This window comes from Trematomus bernacchii, unplaced genomic scaffold (assembly GCF_902827165.1).
Source record: "Trematomus bernacchii unplaced genomic scaffold, fTreBer1.1, whole genome shotgun sequence".
Classification (NCBI taxonomy): domain Eukaryota; kingdom Metazoa; phylum Chordata; class Actinopteri; order Perciformes; family Nototheniidae; genus Trematomus; species Trematomus bernacchii.
Genome location: NW_022987593.1, coordinates 8815390 through 8838312, shown reverse-complemented (window position 1 = coordinate 8838312; position 22923 = coordinate 8815390). Strand labels below are relative to the sequence as shown.

The window sequence follows — 22923 nt, the reverse complement described above, 5'->3', positions numbered from 1 at the left end:
ATTTTCATTTGTATATCATCGCATTATTTTGTTTAATTAAATGCTGTTCACTTTTATAAGCTTCTTTGGACTCTTTTCAGCTAATCCTGGGTCTCGGGGTTTAAGAATTCCTAACAAAAGCTTAAGTCTGTTGTGGTTGAGAACTGCTGACATTGCTGGTATTTTTTCATTTGACCAAACATAAATCATCCACAAAATGATAATGCTTATTCACATCTAGCTATAGTGCTATAAGCAATGCAATCACAGAATGATGCCTGATATAGCAACTTCAGACATGTGAATATATTTGGATATATAATATATTTTCACAAAAAGCCAGTACAGTACACAAGATCATTTCAGGCTAATAAAAAGCAATATTTGCGCGTGAATGATGGGTTCCGCCTCTATTGCTCTCCAGACGAACTGTACCAAAGCCTCTGCAAAAGTGATTTGTCAATTCTGTGCCACCTACACACAAAAAACTAGATTGCTTCCAACACCAACATCTTGTCCCTTTGCCTACGGATTTTGTTACTGTCACTACTGTTTATAGAGATTACCTATAATACTACTGCCAACATCCACTCAGGTTTGTTCTATAAAGAAACATTGTTTAAATGCATAATGAAATTTAACATTCAGAGAAAGATATCTGACCAAATGGTACAACATGTAAAATGCATGGTAGGTATGTGGTTAAAAACATTTGCTTTTTTAAAACTTTCACTGTCTGTGAAACTTGTTCTGGTGAGGTATAACTTTAAACCTTAGGAACTCATCTGTGACCTGACAGGTTGACACACAATGTATGGTTGGCAGCAGTGATGTTTGGTTAATCTAACGTCAGCCCTTACCTTCATCAGTGGGGTTGAAGCCACAGATGTCGCAGATGCAGCGAACCCACTTATTCATCTCTTCTTCAGTGTCAGCCACCAGGTAGAAGACACGGTCGATGGTCTTGATGTCGAATATGAAGCTGTGCTCCAGGTCCTTCTTGTTGAACGTCAGCCCAGCGTCCACCTGAAGCAACACAAAACAGATGACTACATATTAACAAATAATACGTTGACCTCTCCCTAATCGTGATTCGAATTTACTCGATGAATTTGCAATCTGAAAACGTTTGCCTGCTGGAGTGTTTGTCTGAAAAACAGACAATAGCAAAGACATAAACAACAATGTAAGGGCTTTAGAGAAATCTAACTTTAAGTATTATTAGTTACAACCATATTGATTAACACCTTCTGCATTTTTTCAATTGATGAAAATATTCAAGTTACATATATAAACAAAGTCAAAGTTACGGTTAAAAAGAAATATCATCACAAGCTGTGAGTTTTTGTATGTTACACATGTATTTGTTTTATGGGGAAGGGCTGGTTAAATCAAATATCAATGCAAGCGCCATGACAACATGGGGATAGTGTCTCTTCAGTTCGGCAGTGATCAGGAACCATACCTGCTCACACAAGTTGAGATCAATAACACGGATGGGCTTCTTAGTGTGGTCATTCTTGTAGTACTCCAACACGTCTGGATCTCCTGTCAGACGGCCACTGCGAAGAACAAACCACCGCTTCTTCCATGCCTGTAGAGAAATGAGGCCAAAGGTTAAAAGTGTGTTCTCACAATGACTGCTCCATTCCTGACTGACCACTGGCTGGCCAAATGCTTTATTTTTCAAGTTGAGCCAATGTGTCTCTGTGTGCATTCTCCACCAGCTGCACTGCCCTCATTGAAGAAATACTGAGAACCAGGGGGAAGAGGCCCGCAACCAGAAATATGTGTCTGGGATAACCAGAACAAAAGCCACTTAGTCTGATCTGATCGGGGTGAACAACAAAATCTATAAAGAGAAACAGGCCATTACGTATTTTTTCTTTCAAATGGGATTTGTTGTCCGTGAGAAAAAGGGACAGCAAAATTAGTCTGCAGTGCTTTGTGGTTTAAATATAGGCATAGCAGACAGAGGGAAAAAAACGCTGAGATGTATGACTTCACTGTGTATAAAGCAGGGGTGTCAAACTCAATTTCATCTCGGGCCACATTAGCATCATGGTTGCACTCAAAGGGCCAGTTTTATATACATACAAAAAATACATATAAAAATATATATAAAATAATGTATTATATTACATTATTGCCGTCTGCATTGGATTATTATCGGATAGGGTAACAACTTCATAAGTCTCTTCAGTGAGAATGTCACAAAATGATTTAAAAAGAAAAGCCAAATTCTAGGAAAAAAGTCACACACAAAAAAAAGTGACATTTTGAAAGAAAAGTAACATTTTGGAAAAAAGTCAGATTCTGAGAAAAAATGAATATCTTGAAGAAAGAAAGTCAAATTCTGAGAAACAAAGTCAAATTTGAGATGCATTGTGCTACATTCCCCTTGTACCACAGTTTTTCAAAATAGAGAGATATTTCAACTCACCATACAGCTTCATAACTTGTTTACATATCATGCATAGCAGCCATATCATGTTTTCTGTTTAAAAGATAAAGGTCAATGACAGCGAGAGGCTTCTTCAGACTTTAAAAAAATGAATACAATTCTGAAAGAGATTAATTTTGACCCTGCACTGACACTGTTCTGTGTCTAGATTGTGTTTACAACCTCAGGGTGTTTGTAGTTATATTTAGATTCCAGCAGGCATTCATTTAAATGCAGACTCAAGAAGGTCATGAACTCTGATGTTGCTGAGTCATGGCAGTTAGGCTGCATGTTTTGATTTAGGGCTCAAAATAAGCACTCTACAAAATACGAGCAAAACTTGTCAAAGCAACTGCTAAAAATGTTTGTAGCATAAGAAAGTCATCCAAAATCTATTTATTCCCTGGGGGAGGTGTATGGACACTTTGTACATTTTCCACCCACCAAATAGTTTAGTACTAGAAAGAAAATGAGATAGAGTGATGAAGTGAATGCCAGAAACTTTCCCAGTGCTGTTTAAAATGCGAGTTTGAAATGTTCAGTGCAACAACAAGCACCACTGAGATCAGACGGATCAGGAAGCATACCAGCAGAGTGTGAGGAATGCAAACTAAGCTTTGGTGTTGTTGTTTTGGGGTACGATTTTGACCGTATTAACAATGCTGTGGGTGTGGGATTTTGTTTTCATCCCTTGGCTGTTTTTCCATCCACAGGGTGTCCTTTGTTAGCTGGCCAAGCCCCAGACAGCATGATGAGCATCAGACCTTTCTCTCCACAAACAGGATGAAGAAAACAAGAAGAACGAAAAGGCCCTGCATTGCAAACTGCAGGACATGCAGGAATCACATGGGCAAAAACACCCAGCGAAAACATCCTCCACTGACATATTGCACACACACGTGCAACACATGTTTCACACACTGTAGTTCAAGAGCACTGCATTATATAATCACACCCACATAGTACACATGAGCCTTAAACCTATTAAACCTGCATCCTTTGAGGTAGGCCCACTTAAATACCAAGTTTAACTGTAAAACAACACTGAAGTGTCTGTGTTGTGCTGGTGGGACAAAGACAGAGGGTGTGTGGGGGGGGGGGGACCTCTCTCTCCTGCACATGACAAAGCAATCTTGGGTCAAGTTACCCTGCAGGGAACAGAAGGACCGACAGCTTAGGTTACAGTGAGGCCAGGCCCGCCCAGCGCGAGTGTGTTGACAACTGGGTAAGTTACACATGCTGAAGACCGAGGCAAGTGAGACCTGTTTACAAAACTGGTTAACAGCCATGGAGCAGGACCGCCTTTTAACATTTATGAGAAAACAACTTACAGCTAAGAGGTCAAAACAAAACAGAGTAGAGAACCCTATACAAAAAAAGCATTTACAGGTGTTGGCTCAAACCTCAGTCACAAGTATTGGTGTGCATTCAAATACTTTTTGAATACTTAAGATATTGCATAGTCTGTTCTTTAAGATGTACTTGCAAAAAGACAGGAGGCTGCAGTGTCTGCACAATTTAATCAAAAACCTTTCAAAACAGCACTTGATAACACTGATAGATCCTTGAAATGTGCCTCAACAAAAGGATAATACAATCGTAAGAATATCGTATGGAAATCACTCTGAATGTAATATATCACATAAAGGAAATCAAGTGTATAAATCACATAAGGAAGACATTATCAGAGAGAGAACTGCCAAGAGAAGATGAATATAGTAAGCAAAAGGAACAATAAATATATAAAATGAACTGCCTAAATGACTGAATTGTAACATTTGTGTTGCACAATATATATTTTGCTCTTACTATTGTTTTATTGGTTGCAACTATATTTTGTAGGGTATCTTTTTCTGTTATATGTTTGTATTTTGTGAAGGTCACTTTGTTCAGTGCATTACTAATAAATTACTATATTAATTTGAAAACATACAACTATAAAAGGGCCCAAGATGAGTAGAGCAAGAAAATATCTAAAATAAATTACAGAAAATAGTTCAACAACTGTTTACTCCTAGGGCATCCGAGACAAAATGCATTCACGTCAGAATATTTGACAATAAGTTATAATAATTCAACATGTAAACGCACAGAAATATAATTCCCCAGGTGACAGGAAGCTAGATGTGGACCACAGTTGAAAACATGGGTCTGAAATTCAAAGAGTATCAGACCAGAAGAGAATTAGCTCTCTCTGCTTCTGCTCTGCCACATTAGCATGGTTACAGCATGACAGGCTGTGTGGTAGTGTGAGCATCTCTCCTCCATCTGTGGGCTTTCACACAGCTTCCCTCATGCACAATTGCACCGTTTTGTACCACTCAATTAGCACCAGATATGTGCAAAGAAATAAAAACAGTATCTAATGATTCACACATGAAACCACTACCTAGAGTAACACAAACACAATGCCTAACATCACTGATGATATGACAACACAGCTACATGCATAACAAAAGCTTCTCTCACCTGATGCAAGTGATTTTTCATTGACATGCATAAAGATACTTAATACGTTTATATGCACACAAGACATCAGGAGAGTGGGATGAATCAGGTTAGGGCAGGAAGTCAGAGAACACATTTACATGCAGGGCAATAATAAGGTTACTGTAAAATCCCCATTTACGTGCAGCTGGTCAGTAATTCGATTTATTTTCTACCTCCCACCATATTTTAAAACCAATGTGGGCAGATTGAAAGTGTATCAGTGATATGCGCTGCAGCCTGAAGTGATGCTTTGCTTTTTTTTGTAACAGCATGTGGACTGACAGCGCAGTGGGAGGACGAGCACTTGAAGTGAGACAACACGGTTTTTTTCTCAAAATGTGCAAATGTGTCGTGAAAACCTACAGCTCAAATGATACACTTATACAGACTCATTTAGTTTAGCATTTGTTTCCCTTTCATTTGGACTTTGGAATAATGTAAATGGTATGCATTCCTACATATTATTGTGTATCTCTCTGAGTTGCTTTACCTATAAGTAGTTGAAAAGCATTCTTTGTGGCTAAGACATTTGACTCAAGCATAAAACATGTTTTTCCTCATTAAGTAAACCTAACCCAGCATCACTGACAACAAATAATCCACTGCTCCATTTCCCCCCAAAACTGTCTTATTTAGCAAAAACAGAAACTTATGGCAACATAATGTCATTTGACATTTGAAATGATCTAATAATAAGTCTGCACATCTCTTCATGTTTTGGCATTACACTGAATATCAACATGACAGAACCAGAGTACTTTGAACCCAGAGCTTCATAACACATGCTGCCACGGTGTTGCCAGATGACCTTTGCCAAATACTGAGTTGTCCACCAGTACATACCTCCTGTAAAGACTCATGGAGCACATGATGGGGCATCTAGTCCTGCTTTTTGTTTGGTATAATCCATTGTTAAATCCCAGCTGGTCAGAGTCACATTGCAGTACTTAATGACTGCCGGAAACACATACATCCATTCTAGTCAAAGTCTGAAGCGTTCAGCTCACTCATCATTCACAGACCCCACTTCAGTTTGTAGTCGAGTGATCACTGCCCAGCGTTGGGAATGGGACGGCATGGGACGATACTGGACTGGGGTTGGTGGGGGCTTCCCTAGCATGGCAGCTGTCTCCGCCAACCCCTCGCTATCCCCCTCCCCCTGTCTCCAAGCATCCTCTGATAGGGTGAGACACAGGAAGACACCCTCTATTCGCCCACCCAGGGCCTACAGCCTACGGGGGCCAGACAGAGGGGGCATTGAGGGTCTGAGTATGAAGATGACAGGGAAGGAAGGGTGGGAGGGTTGAGGGTAGATGCCAACTGAGTGGAGTCACGCTGCCGTCAGAGGCCTCCTGACCCGACATCACTGGAGCGTGACGGAGGCAGAGGTGGAGGACATAAGTAGGTGAAGTGCATGAGGAGGGACGAGTTATGCAAAAGTGGACACTATTGTTGTTTAAGAGAGGAAACAATGGAAAATACAGAAAGTTAAAGAAGACTAGCTGCATCTACAGGAGATAGAAACAATAGAAGAACCACACACTGTGAGGTGGTGAGGACATTGTACTTTAGTTTTCTTCAGCTCTGTCTGAAGGTTGTGGCCAGAAGGACACTTTGGGTGATTTAAACTCGCAAAGTAGATGAGAACAAAAAAAACGTTTTTATTATAAATCACGTAGGCCTAGACACTGTCAGGAGTACTGGGCAATTATACAAGTCTCAACTCCAGAAAACATTGCAAATCTGGCAACGGGCCACATCTGCTTTCTCATCACTAATTTCAACACAGGTCTCCCTTGAAAAAGAGATTGTTGATCTCAATGGGATTTTTCACCTGGTTAAATAAAGGCTAAAGAAAGAAAGAAAGAACACAATCCAAGGAAAGGAAAAAGTACCGTCATAATGTTTCTTAAAGGTCACCTATCATGCTATTTTTAGGCAATAGCATAGGTTTCAGATATATAAAAAAAACATATAAAAAACATGTCTATGAAGTGTTTTGCTCAAAATACCAAACAGATCACCCATTCTAGCCATGCCTCATATCCCTCTATTTCACTTCATGTTTCATAAGTGCTGATTTTGGGTATAAAGCTTTAAAAAATTAAAAAATAATAAAAAATTAAAAAGGAGGGGTCTGAGCTCATGCGGGACCGGCAGCTCCTGTCTAAACTAAATACTGCTGTGATGAAACGCCATATCATGGATTATCAAGGATTATTTCTGAAACAGTATGGAGCTCAAAGGCTTTCTCTCTTGCCGGTAATACCACAAGGTGAGTTCCTTTTTATTTCCTGCTTCTTCACACACATGGGGTGTTTCTCAATGTCGAGGAAGGCTGCTCCAGAGCCACTATTTCAAGCATACTACGTGATCGAGTGCCGCCGAAGGACTGTTCCAATGTCCAGCATACTTGGAATTCTACCGAGGCCGGCGTACTTCTTATCGAGAAATGTTGAGGCTGCACATGTGTAGACTCCGCGGTCTTAAAATTCCCACAATGCTTTGCGCAGGGACCTATTTCCAAATCTTTGGCGGAAATAGCGCTCCATTTAAGGCGGGGCCTCTCATATGACGCACACCTGCACACCTGTTAGCCTGTTCCACAATTCTTTGTTTTCCGAGGCTAGGAAGGATTCTTGCCTCGCTTCTGAAGCAAGTGACTCGGAAGACATGTGCTACCAAGCATGCGTCCTCGACATTGAGAAACACCCATGCTCTCCAGTACAGGTTAGCTCTGAGTGTTAGCGATGCTAATGTAAACACTGACCATATTACGTCGAAAACAGTCGGGCATTGTTTCTGATAGCAACTTTCTGATAGTGCCGTGGGTCCGATATTGCGTCATATCGGACGCAAATCTGGATCAGCTCCGTTGTACCCCCGTTTTTAGAGATTTGGGTACGGAGGAAAAGAGAGAGGGTTTTATTTTCTGATGCTGCGTGAGTTCCCTAACACACCGGGGACACATATTTATGTATAAACGACATAAAAAAGTGCATTTTGCATGATAGGTCCCCTTTAAATTAATAGTTCAACACCTTCGGAAATAGGCATATTAACCTTTTATGAAAAAAGTCTGTTGATATCAATCAGCAAGAAAGACAGGTTCAGTGTATATTTCAGTTCATATAAGTGTTGAACTCTTTGTATACTGATGCATGAAAAGACACATTATCCCCAATGGCACCTGTTTATTCTTAAGACAAATCTACAGAAGAAAAGAAACTGGTTTGCAACATTGCACTGCTTTTCGTTTAGCAAGAGATGAAAAATGAAATGTTCCAAAGCATTCTAATTATAGACTTTGAAGATGGCCTACTCTGTACCCTGCTCTGCCAAAATCCATACTAGGAGAAGTAGTGAAATGAAGGAGACGATATGGCACCACTGCATGTTGATTAACATGGTAAGACTCCGAAATGTAGTCAGATTTGAACAAAAACACAGAGGAAATGAGCTCTATGTTTTAGCCTGCAGCTGATAAGTGTGTGGCCGAATCAGTCTCCTATTACAAGAGTATGATCTAATCTATTTGTCTGTATTTTCTAAACTAGTTGCTGGTGAACCATCCTGCCAACACCACTCAAGCCCCACAAAGTTTAGCTGTACTGCACTTAAAAGGCTAATTGTACCTCATGGTTTGGATAGATGAATGCAGCCCTAATAGGCCTTTAAGTGCACTAATTGCTGATGAGAACGTACTGTCATCACAAAACTGCATACTAAAACTCATCCTCCTTACCTCTAATGTTACTGAGATAGGCCTGTGAGTTACTATATGGGACATTACACAGAACTGTCCATTCAGGACGCAAAATGATAGATCCTACTATGGGGAACGCATGACATATCATGTATTTGTCTTTGCTATGTGTATAAATGTCATTTTCTTAAATGTTTTATGTGAGGGAATGCGGATGGAAATTAGCTCCAAGCTAAAATCCAGGATATTTACACTATTTGCATATTCTTGTTTTAAAGGTGGGGTATGTAATTTTGGAGAAACCAGCTAGAATTTGAAAATACACAACCGGAAAAAATCTGCCCCTTCCTTCAGACTTCCTTACAGAGCCCCTCCTCCAACACACACGAACGTGCACATGACCAATGAGGGCACGAGATAAGTTTGTGCACGAGATGGAAGGCTGACAGGCAGGTAGGCCATCCAGTTATTTTAGCCGGGCCGTGCTTTTTACAGCGCCACGGCTTCCACAGATGAAATGTTTGTATGTATTTATTGTCAAAGCATTTAATATATTCATTGCTATCGGGATGTTAAGAGCATTCCATGGAATATAACAAAAAGTGTTTCTGAAATAAATTACATACCCCACCTTTAAGTGTTCATTAATGTGCATTGTCCCTGCTAAATAAACGATTAAATGAAATGAATTAAATGACTCGCTAAACTCTGCCTCTGATTGTCTGATGAGACTTGTCAACAACTGATTCGCTGGAATTTATGATTTTTAAAATATTAAATATATGGGTATTCAAATAAATACAGATATCCTTAAGTATAAAACACTTAAAACAAAACTCTACCAGACAAAGTGTTTGTTATCAGAAATATGTTTAAGAAGTTAAAGTAAAAGTCATTGTGCAGTAAAATGATCCCTGACTAGTTTATAATATTATATATATATATGATGTCTCTTAATTCAGGTGGAGTAGTTTAACGGATCATATCTGTGGTTAACGGAGTGTTGTCGGACAATATGTGATGAGTGACAACTGGTTTGTAAGTGTCAGTGAGTGTTAATGCAGGCACATTAAATGCAATTGACCAAAGACAATAATAGGGCTCTAAAAGGACACTTAATAGATTACCCACACTTTATCTTAAGCGTTGTACTGTCCAAAGTCAAACCTATGTAATCTATGACATGACAGGTTGAAATGTATGCTGCATGTTCACTCAATCAAGACGTGTGCAAAGACAACATGTAAACAAACCTCTACTTCTCTTCTTAAAAAGAAATGTTTGGCAATTACAGGTAACACCTGCAACAGCTGTCAGATTCGAATGCAGATGTATTCCTCAAAAGCATACAGCCAACCGGATAAGCATGGCTAAGTAAAGAACACAGCAAATTAAGGAGCTCAAAGGCCACTATCTTTCACTATGTTGGAAAGATATATGGTCTGTGTACCGATACACAAATAAGACATCTAAAAATAATTGTGCTGTCAGAATTGCATTCATGTTTTTGGAATCAATCCAAAATACTCATCTTCAGTCTACATATTAGGGCTGCTCAATTAATCGTATTTTAATCCCAATTACGATTTTGGCTTGCAACGATTATGAAAACAACATAATATTTTTTTTTTGGTTTTTCAATTGAATTATACTTAAAGTTCAGGGTAATCAACTGTTAAAAACATACTACACATTTTCTTTTTCAATAAATTGATGTTTTCAAAGTAAATGGATAATAATTTTTAATAATCGTGATATCAATTATTGACCCAAATAATCGAGATTATGATTTTTTGCCATAATCGAGCAGCCCTACTACATATTAGACATAACACAAGGATTCTTATCTAGGTAAATAAGCAGCCACTTTTGAACACATAGCTGGAGTGAAGTGGAGGATTTATTTTGATATTGGACTGGGATATGTGTATTTTCTTCCTGCAAACACTAACAGAGGAAGTCAGAAACTAAAAACTAACCTGACTCATTGGAATCAGCCGCACAAGGCTCTTAAAAGTGAAAAAAATGTGTGGTGCATCATTTATCTCTACATTTAACGTGAGTATTTTGATTTCATTAGCTAAACGTTCTCCAATTCCCCCTTGTATGTGTTAGCATTAGCTTATCTAACAGACTCTGGGTGCAAAGTTAGCACTTGGCCGGGCCATCTGTCCCATCTGAGTGGGCTGTGGGTAAATGACCTGAGCCCCAGCTGCACTGACTCATCCTGACTAGGACAGCTTCTCTGTTTGTTCCTCAAGAAAAACACAGAGCAAAGGAAAAAGCGAGGGAGAGACTGGGCGCAGGGTGAAAACATGGAGGAGAGAGGGTCAAGATTTTGATGATAACCAAACAAATTAGTATGTGGTATTGTTTGATCTGCCAGAAATCGAACCCAGATTACATTTTGTGGTCCCATAAGACCCAGACGACCCTTAAGAGTCAGTTGATATGAAATGAAAAAGAAATCTCTCTTGCACTGGCTTTACGCTCACAGTCTTCAAAGCAGGAAATTAAACACATATCAGAAACCAGTGTGTCAGTGTTTATCTATGTACTCTTCACGGCACTCTCATTAGGAGTAGGGAAGCATAGAGCAGATGAGAAATGTAAATGAAGCAGCAGGTGCCGTGATATGACTCAGTTCATGTGGAAATAATACACATCAAATGTATTACTTCATGCCATATTAGAGAGCATGTTTACCTTATTTGTTTTGTTGCGATAGCTTCAGCCAACATTGTTCAATTGGCTTCAGTTGCAAACATTAAATCGGGTCATGTAACTGAACAAATGGTTCTTCCATATGTATAAAAGACTTTGAAACAGGTATACTCAGTTTGTGTAGGACTTTTTAAAGACCTGAAGCCTCATCTCTCCATGTGTGCTGTCAAATGCTCTAGGTCTCATCTTTAAGTTTAGGGTCAAACCAAGGAATTAAGTCCAGAATTCATGTGAGATTTTAGAGCAAATACCTGAGAGTGAAATAGTTGCATTCATGACGCTGCAATCTGACACAAATGCAGTAAACAAATACGCAATCTTGTAGACCGCAGTGCTTCCCTAAGCCTCACTATCAGGCCTGTAGGACTGTGCTGAACAAAGGCTGTTCTAAGAGAGGAGTGTCAAGAGCGTCAGAGGTTTTGGCGCTCGCGGCCTTGGTGACGAGGTCTGCAGAAGGAGAAGGAGAGGAGGGACAAAAGCTCCTCTATGCTTAATGCCGCAACTTGTATAAATCGGTCTTTGTTAGCTAGACATGACTGGGATTCTTGCTAAACAGCTATTTTTACATCCTTGAGCACCAGAGAGGGCAGTTAACGCACAAGTGAGAGTGCATGGCCTTTGGCTAAGAGAGGCTGTGCGGCCAACGTCATCATCCCTCTGCTTGATGGAAGCCGAGGGGACTTCCATGAAAGATGTGCATGCCTGAGGTCCAGCATCCAGTGGTTCATGTCAGCCAACTCCACCACCAGCTTCTTATGTCAAAGGAAACACTCTTGATGGAGTCTTGTAAGACAAACCCAATGCACCACTTGAACTGACATGAGCATCCAAAGCAGGTGGGGTAGGGAACTACTCTGTTGCAATGAATAATGTAAGAACACCTTAAAAACGCTGATCCATGTGCACAAAAACAAAAAATGACTTTGTCTATACGTTTATCTGTGAATTGATGCTAAAGTAGCTGCACATAGTGGTAGGTCTTCTTTACAGGAAGAAACATGTCTATAATGAATATTTGTGTTAACATTAACTCATGAAGACATTTGGTTTGTTTGGAAAGTTCAGGTTAACTAACCCTTAGTAAGTCATTCAGCTTCATAACCAGGGTATATGCAGGAATCCTGAAGTCGAATTTAATACCTTTTAAGACCTTTTTTAAGACCCTTTCCATACATTTTAAGACCTCATCGCAACTTTGAGTTTTAACCGGTTACATTGACGACACTTTTCCTCACATTTACTACAGTATTGATTGTCCTTCCTCCTTATCTTCCAACCATTTGGACGCAAACTTGCATTTCCCCATAACGATGTTGTTTAACAACCGGCGTAAACGGACCTTCGCGCGCTATCAAGCAGTGAGCGTGCGATGGCCTGTTCAGCTGACGTCGATTTATCAACTTTTAATACTTTTTAAGACCCCGCGGACACCCTGATAACCTAGTAGCACTGGCTATTTCAAAAAACAATGTCTGCTTTAGAAAGTTGTGCTACAAAATCTAAAATCCAATTCAAATTCATAACTCAGGCTCGATACAAGCTTTGGTGAACTAATCAGCACTGTGCCCTGACCCCAAGGCATTGTTGCTATGGGTTCTTTCCTACCTGTGTGCAGGAAAATGTTTCATACAGAGACATAAACACTGCAGGGGAAAGTTTTCCAGTTATCTTGCAGGGTCTTAAACACTAACTGTCACCAGCAACACTGAGCTCACCTAAAAGCTCAATAGGATCAAATACACTACTCATTATTCCCACAAATGTTGACAGATTATACACAACCATTTTGAAGAGCTTATTGGAAAACAGTGACCCTACCTTTCAGGCTGTGTATCCATAGGAGTGTATTTTCTGTGTGATTGGGAGTGCTGCGTGTTGTTGTTTGCGCCTTCTGACTTATCATGTGCTTCAGACAGTGTGTGTGAGGGTCTGTAGTTTGTGACCTCTCCCTCCTTTGACTTCCTGTTCTATGTAATCAGGTTGCCCCAGACCCTCCCAACTGCCACTTCTAAATAAGAGGGGTTGGGACAAAGGGGAGACTAGAGGGTGTGCATTGAGCTTACCAAAAATTAGGTAGGAGTGCACCTCCACACATTTAGTGGAATCGTTCATTTGACCCAAAAAGTTATTTAGCCAACCATATGTATTCTGTAATTGCAAAACTGCAGACAAGCCTGCCTTGCACAGAGCAACATGACACATCCACGCCGGTTTTTAACAATTTAAATAAATTACACACAAAGTGAAAAGGAAGTCTGGACAGCATATGACGTGCTCTAACCTTATCACTGTGATTATTATTATTATTATTATTATAGCAATTCAAACATCAAGCGATTACCTGTACCGTCCAACTATCTTTAACATCCTGGCAGACATCGATTAGAACTATCTGTCTCTGTGCCATACTGACATCCTGTTTCGAGAGGAAATGCACAACATAAAGGTAGTAAAGACAGTGTTTTATGGGAGCTGTACAGCCTGTCTCGTCTCACAGTGCATGTCTTAATGGTTATAGCAATGCAGACCTGCTCCCAGATTACAGCAGTGCAATATTCCTAATCTTCATATCCATTGCTTCAGCTCATAATATAGATAACTCCTTTTATTTATCTTCCTAGTGTTGCATCTAAAGGCTCCATCCTCTTCCCTGGATCTGAGCTTCCCTCTGCTTCCTGAAGGTTTTTATGATTCCATTTCCTTATTATTGCACTCTCAATAAAAGAGGTCAGAGATGCCACAGTATGGACAGCTTCCTCTACATGCCTGCTTCACAAAAGCTATCCACAAGCAGCTCATTGACCCCAGTCCTTTCTGCTTATGCTGCAAAGATAGCTAGTTGGTGACTGGAGGTCTTTTAAGTCAGGAGATAAGAAGGGCTTACAGAGTGTGGGACAGCTCTTACCCAGATTTCCTTACACTATTGAGGAACTCATTTGCAAAGAAGTCCTCTGCTTTGTAGTCTTTTTTTGCATGCAGGTTTGATGGTAGCTATTTTCACATTTCAGTGACAATGATGTTCTTTTTATCACGTCGTTCTGTCAAAACAAATACACACTCTTCAGCACAAACACAAGTGACGTTGTTGGCTAGCCCTAAGGCAGCGAAGTCATGCTTGAGAGACTGCACCTTCCTGCAAAAACAGAAAGACTTTCAACCCTTACTTTGGCAATCCTACACTCTCAACAACAGAGATGTAAATGAGCAATCATTTCAAAAAAAACGTTCAGGCAAATCAGTCGTGATTTGATTTACACTGAATTAAATATAAATGCAATTCTTTGTTTTCCGATAATGCTTTGCCACACATGGGGCCAGCAGTCTATTGTAAAAGTAATCCTGTGTGGTTATAATGAATCCAAAAGACAGATATTGATTGTCCAAATAAACCATTTAGTAGAAAATATAAAGTATTTTTTCACAAGGGGATTGAGCTGAAAAACAGCAAAGGAAATACACAAAGCGTAATAGAAGTAAGCTAAGGATAGGACCACCCAGGCAAACATAACAGCAACACTAGCTTAGGTGTGAGTGTTTTCCAAATGAACCCCTATATTTCCATCCAACAAACACCCACTGCAAAAACTCTCAACTGGTTCTGATCTTATCAATTATCCTCCGTGTCCACAGCATAGCGCTGCTCCCATGTGAGAGTCAACCTCTTCATTTCTCTTCTCTCCAAGAGAAAACAAGAACAAATCTTTGTTTAACAAAAACATCACATCCTTGCTTTGTGTGCAGTCGCCCAATCTTCCCACACAGGTCAGACACACAACAGTGGAAATCTCAATCCTCAATTCTTCCAGAAGAACCAAAGCTCAAGATCCAGAAATCCTGTAAAAAAACAAACCGTCCGATTTTCAAAAGACTGCATATGACTAACAATGCATTTACACTTCTGTCAGTGTTGTACGTTTTGCATATTTAATCCCAAAATAGATTATCAGCTGCATGAGGAGAAACCACAAACACTTGTGCAATTAAGGATTAAGAAAAAGGGTTTAAGGCAGGAATAGTTTCTCATAAATGTTATACTTCCTCATTCTGTGGCTGCTGACGGTGCAGCAAGTGTAAAGCTGGGAAATTCCAGTCCAAAATGTTTTGAATGATTTTGTGTCTAGCTACTTGAGATGGCAGAATAGGGTTGACAAAATAAACAAAAATAAATGTAGTAATACTTATCAGCAATATTTGATAACAGTGTTAAGAGGTTAAACTTATATCTTAAAGGTCCCCTATTATACTGTTTTTCATTTCTTTATTATAGGTCTCAGATATATACAAAACATGTCTCTGAAGTGTTTGGCTGAAATACCAAACAGATCATGCATTGCAGCATCCCATAATCCCCTCTGTTTCAGCCCTGTTTCAAAAGTGCTAATTCTCTGTCTTTTACTTTAGATGAAAATAAGGAGCCACTCCCCACGCCCCTCTGAGATATTTGGTTAAAAAGAACACAATGGTGCTCTAGGAGGAGATTCAGGTGATAAGGTGGGGGGGGGTTACCTTGGTTGGTGATTGGCTGATGGTTACACAAGCCAAAAAATCGTTATGACATCACAAAGTGGCCAAAATCTGATCAGCTCATTTTCAGACAGGTTTTTATATAAATGGATCAGGACAAAAAGTGAGCAAATATTTTTTCCTGAAAGTTTCAGAGTCTCTTTACACAGAGGGGACACATGTTGATGTAGAAAAGACATGAACAAGTAGATTTTGCATAATAGGTCCCCTTTAACATCAACTCATAATTATCAATGGGGTCAATGGCATTTTAGTGTATTTAAGGATTATAATCTAATGATTTTCAAAAACAAAGGTTGTTTTCTTGCTGATCAAGGTGCAACAACAAGATTCAATGTGAGACTTTATATGAAACTTGATAAGAAACAATCATATAATACGTGAATGGTGTTCCTTACAGACAATGGAGCATGTGATGCAGCACCAGCCTCTGGTCAAGTTCCAAAAAACAGAGCAGTTGTTTTGTGCAGCTGGGCATATACTATGGAGGCAACACTTGTGCATTCCTTCTTAGCTAGAAATAAACTGGCTAACTGACATCTGCTGTGTAATGTAAAGACAGTGTACATGTGGGCCTGCTTTTTTCTGTGCGATAAAAATAGCCCGGTTAATGCCCAGGTCTGTTAATCTGCTTCGAGTCAGAAAATAAAAAGCAATGTTTTCAAACAACAACTTAAAGCAGCTGTGTCCACACAAAGAGCCCCTCCAGAGAGTGAAGTATACATCAGCGGGCTAGCATCTTTTATGCATCAACAATATATTGATCCATAAGGAGCACCTATGATCAAAACAAGCCAGTTCTCTCCCTTTCATTGTCAACACAACCCCTTGCACTCTCCCTCATTTTGCCATCCCACGGTCATTCCTCTTTCATGTGCAGCTGTGAAATTCTCACCCAGCCAGGCGCCATCTGACCCCAGCTCCAACAATCTACGGTAACCGTCCAAAGAACACAGACCTTGGTAGTCATACTGCTATCTTTGCAAACAGCGCACACAAAGACCAACATTCTCATGAAAAGACGGTCTGAAAGGCAAACAGGTGTTCTAAGTTTATGCTCTTTCACAGGTGACCTAATAACAAGACAATGTCATACACTATTTTCCATCCAAATCTAATATTCCTGCTGCGATCATAAGCCTCATCCACCCTGTCATTATCTCTACTACACAGAGGCACATTCTCAAATCATTTACCAAGGTTTCAACTTTTATCAAACTTTTACACAAAACTTTGACAAGAGAATTTACATATAGGAAAAAAAAGATGCTTACCGAAGTTTTCCACAGCAGCTTTTATATTCTCTGAGGTATTGTCATCCACCAATACTATGGTCCTTTGTACCTATTCCACAGAGCTCTGGACCACATTACCACTGTTACTCCATATCTTGGAAAGGCAAATGTGTTGTTGCATTCGTAGCTGTACTAACTCTTACCCGTAGGGCGGGGACAGGAACTCTCAGTCAAGTAATCATTCAGTATGATTCATTAAAGTATCCACGGTGAGAGGGAGGGAAAGACCAAGTGGGAGAGACAGTGAGAGGGAAAAGGTGGGGAAGATGTAGCAGATGAGAGAAGGAGGGAGAAAGGAAGGATAGATTGGTAGCTCAGCACGGTGGCCGAGTGCGGTCAGTCTTGTTTATTTTCAGAAAATGGGGATGATTCAATCAATTTCCTTCGAACCACATCTGCCACCTCCAATAGCAATACGCTCCCTGAATAATCTGTAACCCCCCCCGGCCCCACGACACAGACAGTTTAGGCTCAGGCTTAAACCGTGCTCACAGGGTAAAGCATTAACTCACAGGGAGCAGGTTTAAACATTAACCTCACATCATGTATGACTGAGGGAGCACAGAAGCCTCAGTAGTTACGTATAATGTAGGAAACTGTTCAGCACAAACAGCCTTTTCATCAAAACTGAAAGCAACTACCTCTTACTGTGTTTTCCAGGAAACATTGGGCTTTGTGAAATGCAGAAATGGAGAGAAAAAACACACACAAGGCAAAAAAACATCCCTTTGTGGAAGTTTCCACTTTGTTGGCGCTTTTTATCTTCCTGGTCGTCTGGTCCCAACACACACTCTTTGCAGAAAGATTTCCTGTTTTGCCTCCTTTTGTCACTGTGGTTGTGTTTTGGGGTTGGTCGGGATCTAACTTTAGAACTTGTTCTAAATAACATTTACCTAATGCTGCAAAAATAAATGTCTCATAAGCTGTCTAGAACACAGCGGACTGGATTCAGACGCCACACAGTTGACAGTGATAGGGGGGCCTCGTCTGCATCCCAGTTCCAAACAGTCACTTTTGTGCTTTGAGTGTAGAAAGCAGAGAAGAAATCACATTTTCACTGGGGAAAACTCAATAACCAAAGTTGATGATTTGCTCAGATTATTCATGAAGTGTGTTACAAAATGATTGCCCTGTGTTGGAGGAAGCAGGACATGTGATTGGTGAGTTAAAGACGGATCCTTTTTCTGTTTGAAACCATACTTATCAACTTGTAAGCAACTATATAAACAGTATACATGGAGCAGCACTACTCTACCCCAACTAAAACAACAGTCAAACTTGACCTTGTTGGTAGCCATTACCCTGTATCAAACATTTTTGAAAGAAACAGAGGGAACTAGTTCAATCCTTTCATTTATTTTTGAAGACACATGCATTGAGGGACAACGAGTTCTGGCACCAACCTACAAACAATTGTGTTTTTTTTAAAGAAGAAGATACCACTGAAAGGGTCACTGGTAATGGGACACTGTTTTGCACCTGGTTTTCCTGTGTACTATGATTTAAAAGAATATATATATATATATATATATATATATATATATATATATATATATATATATATATATATATATGGCCCGGGCACAGTTTAAAATAAAGTGTCTCCTATGTGATACCTGCTTTTTATAATCATTTGTCAGCCACCAACAGGCATTAGTGAAAAAAACGTGAGGGTGTCTTCTTATGTAATATTGTATATAATCGAACGATAATAAGTGCAACAGAGTTAGCTAATTATGTAGCACTCAACTGGCTGCATAATAGCGGTAGACAAGCTGGTAAATGCTTCTCTTGCACTTTATATGTCGTTGCTGCTATATTATATCACCATGTCATAAATACTTGTGTATGCTGCTCTTGCTCTTTTGCACCTTTTGCATATCATGTATTTTGTTTTTGCGATGTTTTTAAAATGTAAACTTCTTAAATGTTTTATGTGAGGGACTGCGGATGGAAATGAGCTCAAAAGCTAAATCTGGCACTGTTACGCTTGACACATTGTAATGTTTTAAGTGTTCATTACTGTGCATTGTCCCTGCCAAATAAACGATTAAATACAAAATAAATAGAATGTCTTTACAAGAAGATAATAATATTCTCCACACTGTCAGGTGCAGGAACGTAACAACAAGCAATCAAATATACGGCACTACAACACTTCAGTGAGCCCGCCGCTAACCGTAAAAACAAGTGACAGCTGACTGCAGAACATGGCTTGAAGAGAAGACAGTAATTATGCTTACTGAGTGAACTTTGCTCGTTATCTTAGATTGCTGTGGCCTCCGAATTTTTTATTTAAATGCAAAAACTGCAAACATAGTGGAAATTCTCCTCACGTTCGAGCTGTCACTCGCTGAAATTGGCACTCTTGATGGCTATTGCTTTGCTTAGGCAGGGTTCTCAATAATCTGTATAGGATTTGACAGCGAAATACATCACATTTGAACACTTAAGATCATCCCTGCATTTGAACATACTGTCACACTGAATCAAAGTGGAGACATCCATGCTCTTGACAAATCAAACAACACAACCATCAAGGTCACAGGTTATGCAAGAGTCATCAATGTTACACTCACTTCCTGTCTTCCATAGTTTTGGGGTGCTATCGCCCCAAACCAAAGTCTCCAAACTGATGTTGTAGAAGAATTGTTTGTTAGTTAGCTATAGCCTAACCTTCAGGTGAAAGATGCTACTATGATGACAACAACAATATTGGAATTGAAAGAAAGAAAACCATTTGAAATGATTATCTCAGCGATTATCAAAATGCAAAGCATGGCTCCTTACCTGCTTCTGAAGAGTCCACGCTTTGCACGGATAAAGACGAGAAACATTGCGATAGAAGCAAGGTAAGCACGCTGCTGACCAGCCGCTGTTGTCGAGTGAGTCTGGCCACTTTCCTGCCTACCCTGCTGACTTCCCTCCCCTCCTCTTTACTCCGTCAAGTCTGCAACACCCTGCTCCAATAACCCCTGACCCACAGGAAATAGACACAATGGACTGAAAATAACACACCACCTCCCCTGGCAACAACTGCCCACCACAACCCCCATCACACGCTGCTTCTCCACTACAGTACACCTACAATACACCGGCCCAGGATAGGTGGGCGGTACCAACAATATCAGCCACTGCTCCACAAGCTGTGCCCACCATCCAACTTTGAATTCACAGCGTGGCTTTTCATTTCTTTCTGATCATGCACAACTCATGTCCATTTGCTATTATCATAAATATGGACCTTCGGGGACATTGTAACATTCAATGTTTCAATAAGAGCCGGCAGTGGCTCAGCCTTTGCAGCTCTCAGTGAAGCAGAAGGTTTCACACTACAGCAGGTTGTGGGTTGAGCGGCTAACTCATGAAGGTCCCACTGCTCCCTGTAGGGGGACTACTGCATGGCGAGATGGATGACTTGTCAAGACTGAAAAGCATCTGTGGGCTTGTGTGTGTTTACGAGTGGCTTATTTGTCAAATGAGGGCATGTTCAAATTGATTTTCTTTAAATGCATAACACACTAACGAAGCAACAGAGTGTAGTTTACATTTTAATGCTTTTTGATTGATTATAATTCAATGCGATTAAAAAAGCTAGTAGGTGCCTTGTTAATACTGTGTTAGTCCACTGTGTGCATGTCAGAAGCAATCCTGATCCATGCATTGAGCAGCAGCAGTCTAATCTAATCAGCCCAATGAAAATTATTCCAAATCTCATTTAGTGGCCAGTGAGAGGTTGCCTTAGACATGATCTAATTATCCCTCTCTCGCTAGAGTCCACCCAGTAGCAAATGGATTGAGATGTCTTACATAGAGATAAGGAAATGGACTCTGATACGCACGTCGTGTTGCATTAAACAAAAGTGGCACCTGGTTACTCCGCAAACAGGAGGTGCAACAACATTCAAGTACAATTAGGGCTCACAGTTATTCCAATACAATTGATAAACAAAAGGATGGGGTTTTAGTGAATGCTGCTGTGCGACGTCTGTTTTATATCAGAAACGTGACACGCTTATTCTTAGTGCTCGCATTAACCATGTTTGGTGTCCTGTTTTACGAGCTGAGCTGTTGAGCATGCCGAGGCTTGTCTACTTAAAAGACACACCTCCAATTTTCAGCCAGTCCCTTGAAACTGCTATACACCTCCACTCTCTGTTGTCACATTCAGATGATACTCCTTCACTTTCAGTTGAAAGAGAATGTGCGTGGTGTGAACACATACCTCCGAGGTGGTGTGCTGCATGCGTGTTCATGCGATTCCCATGCAGTGATTCACATTTAGGGAGGAATGTGTGGAATCCCTCTTACACATTCATTTTGAGCCACCAACACAGGCAGCAAAGGTTACTATGCAAACTATTTTTCCAACTCGGCTATTACAGAAACGGCCCGAAAACAATGTCAGCATTTGTTGTAAATGTTCGTCTCTCTTTGGTAGTGGGTTGGTGTCTGTGGGTGTGTGCTCGCATGCCTGCAGATTTGTTCAGACTCACCTGCACACATCATCTCTTGGTCGCACAGCTACTCTGTCTGAACCATAACGTCAACAATTCTGTAATGCCCCATGAACACATTTATAGGTCTGTGCCTTTTAGATGTTATGGACATCTAATGCACGTATAGTTCGCAAAACAGGCAAAGGCCAGGTTTTAAATCCACTGTTTACAACATATCCATAATCTATTAACTGCTTTTAAGAATCTAAATGAAATAACCTCTTTGGCCAATACCCAATAGCAAAGGCAAAGCATCCCACTGCTTATATCTTGTCTTATATAACTTAAAAACACACAATTAGCCTTCCATCATAATGAGCTATTCAACAAAAGACATGTTGCTTAAAATATTTTTAAAAAACATACCTTTTTATATGTTTTTAACTCATTTCCCTCAGATGTTCTTAGCTAATAGAAAGAGGAAGCAACAGACTGCAATGACAGCATCAGTTTTCTATTTGTGAACCTGAGTTACATTGCATTACTCCATGTGCAACAATGGTTGCAGCTTTATGAGGCCATTTTCTCCATCTCACTGACAATTCATGCTGAATAAAATGAGTATATGAGGTGTACGGTTTGCAACCAGGACGATGTATGCACTATACTGAATCTGTTAAAACAGCTGAAATGGGTGAGAAGACTTGCTATTAGTGCTTGGTATTATTATTCCTTATCTGTATATTCTGTACGTTTCACTTGAGAAGAAACACCGCTAAGAAAGCAACCAATTGGGTATTTAAAGTGCATGCTGATTAAAAGTGCTATGTACCTATTAAACTGCAATATTCAACCTAGGGTCTAATGATGCAAAGAAAGACATAATATACTATATTTAAAAAGGTAATCTGAATTAGCAGCCACATGACAAACGTTATGTGCTGAACAAAGTATTAAGGGTTTATTTGACCTCCTTTAGACAAAAAAGTGGTCCAGTCTATTCTTATTAAGTTCTGTATACAAGTTTTTTTCTAATTGTAACTTGGATGTTAATCAGATTATTCAAGGGATAAAAGATTGTATTAACCCTGCGAATGATAAGAACCGCCAATACACAGCCGTAAAGAACCAATCAGGATCCAATTCGCAGTTTTTATGCCTGGAGTTCAATTCTAGTCTGAACATCAGATCGTGGCCAGGGAACATTTATTGCTAAGCATCTTTCTCACTTTCTTGTAATACACGCCAGCATGGTGAAAATGCACTCACATTGACTTGTGGTAGCAAGGGTAAAATCCAGGTCACCAATCAATACCTATTACC

At 40.0% G+C, this 22923-nt stretch overlaps 1 protein-coding gene across 10 annotated transcripts in view; it reads right to left on the bottom strand.

Moving 5' to 3' along the window:
• The window catches only part of gab1 (GRB2-associated binding protein 1), a 51976-nt gene that overhangs the window by 16191 nt on the left and 12862 nt on the right, over positions 1 to 22923 (bottom strand). For 8 of the 10 annotated variants that reach the window (XM_034129977.1, XM_034129982.1, XM_034129983.1 and 5 more), the window contains 2 exons: positions 1445 to 1573; positions 840 to 1005 (listed from right to left, as the gene is read on the bottom strand). In XM_034129977.1, the coding sequence (XP_033985868.1) occupies positions 840 to 1005; positions 1445 to 1573 (295 nt within the window). Of the gene's footprint in view, positions 1 to 839; positions 1006 to 1444; positions 1574 to 13160; positions 13286 to 17140; positions 17207 to 22923 lie in introns of those variants that run through there. The other 2 variants (XM_034129985.1, XM_034129984.1) reach the window with 2 other exon arrangements.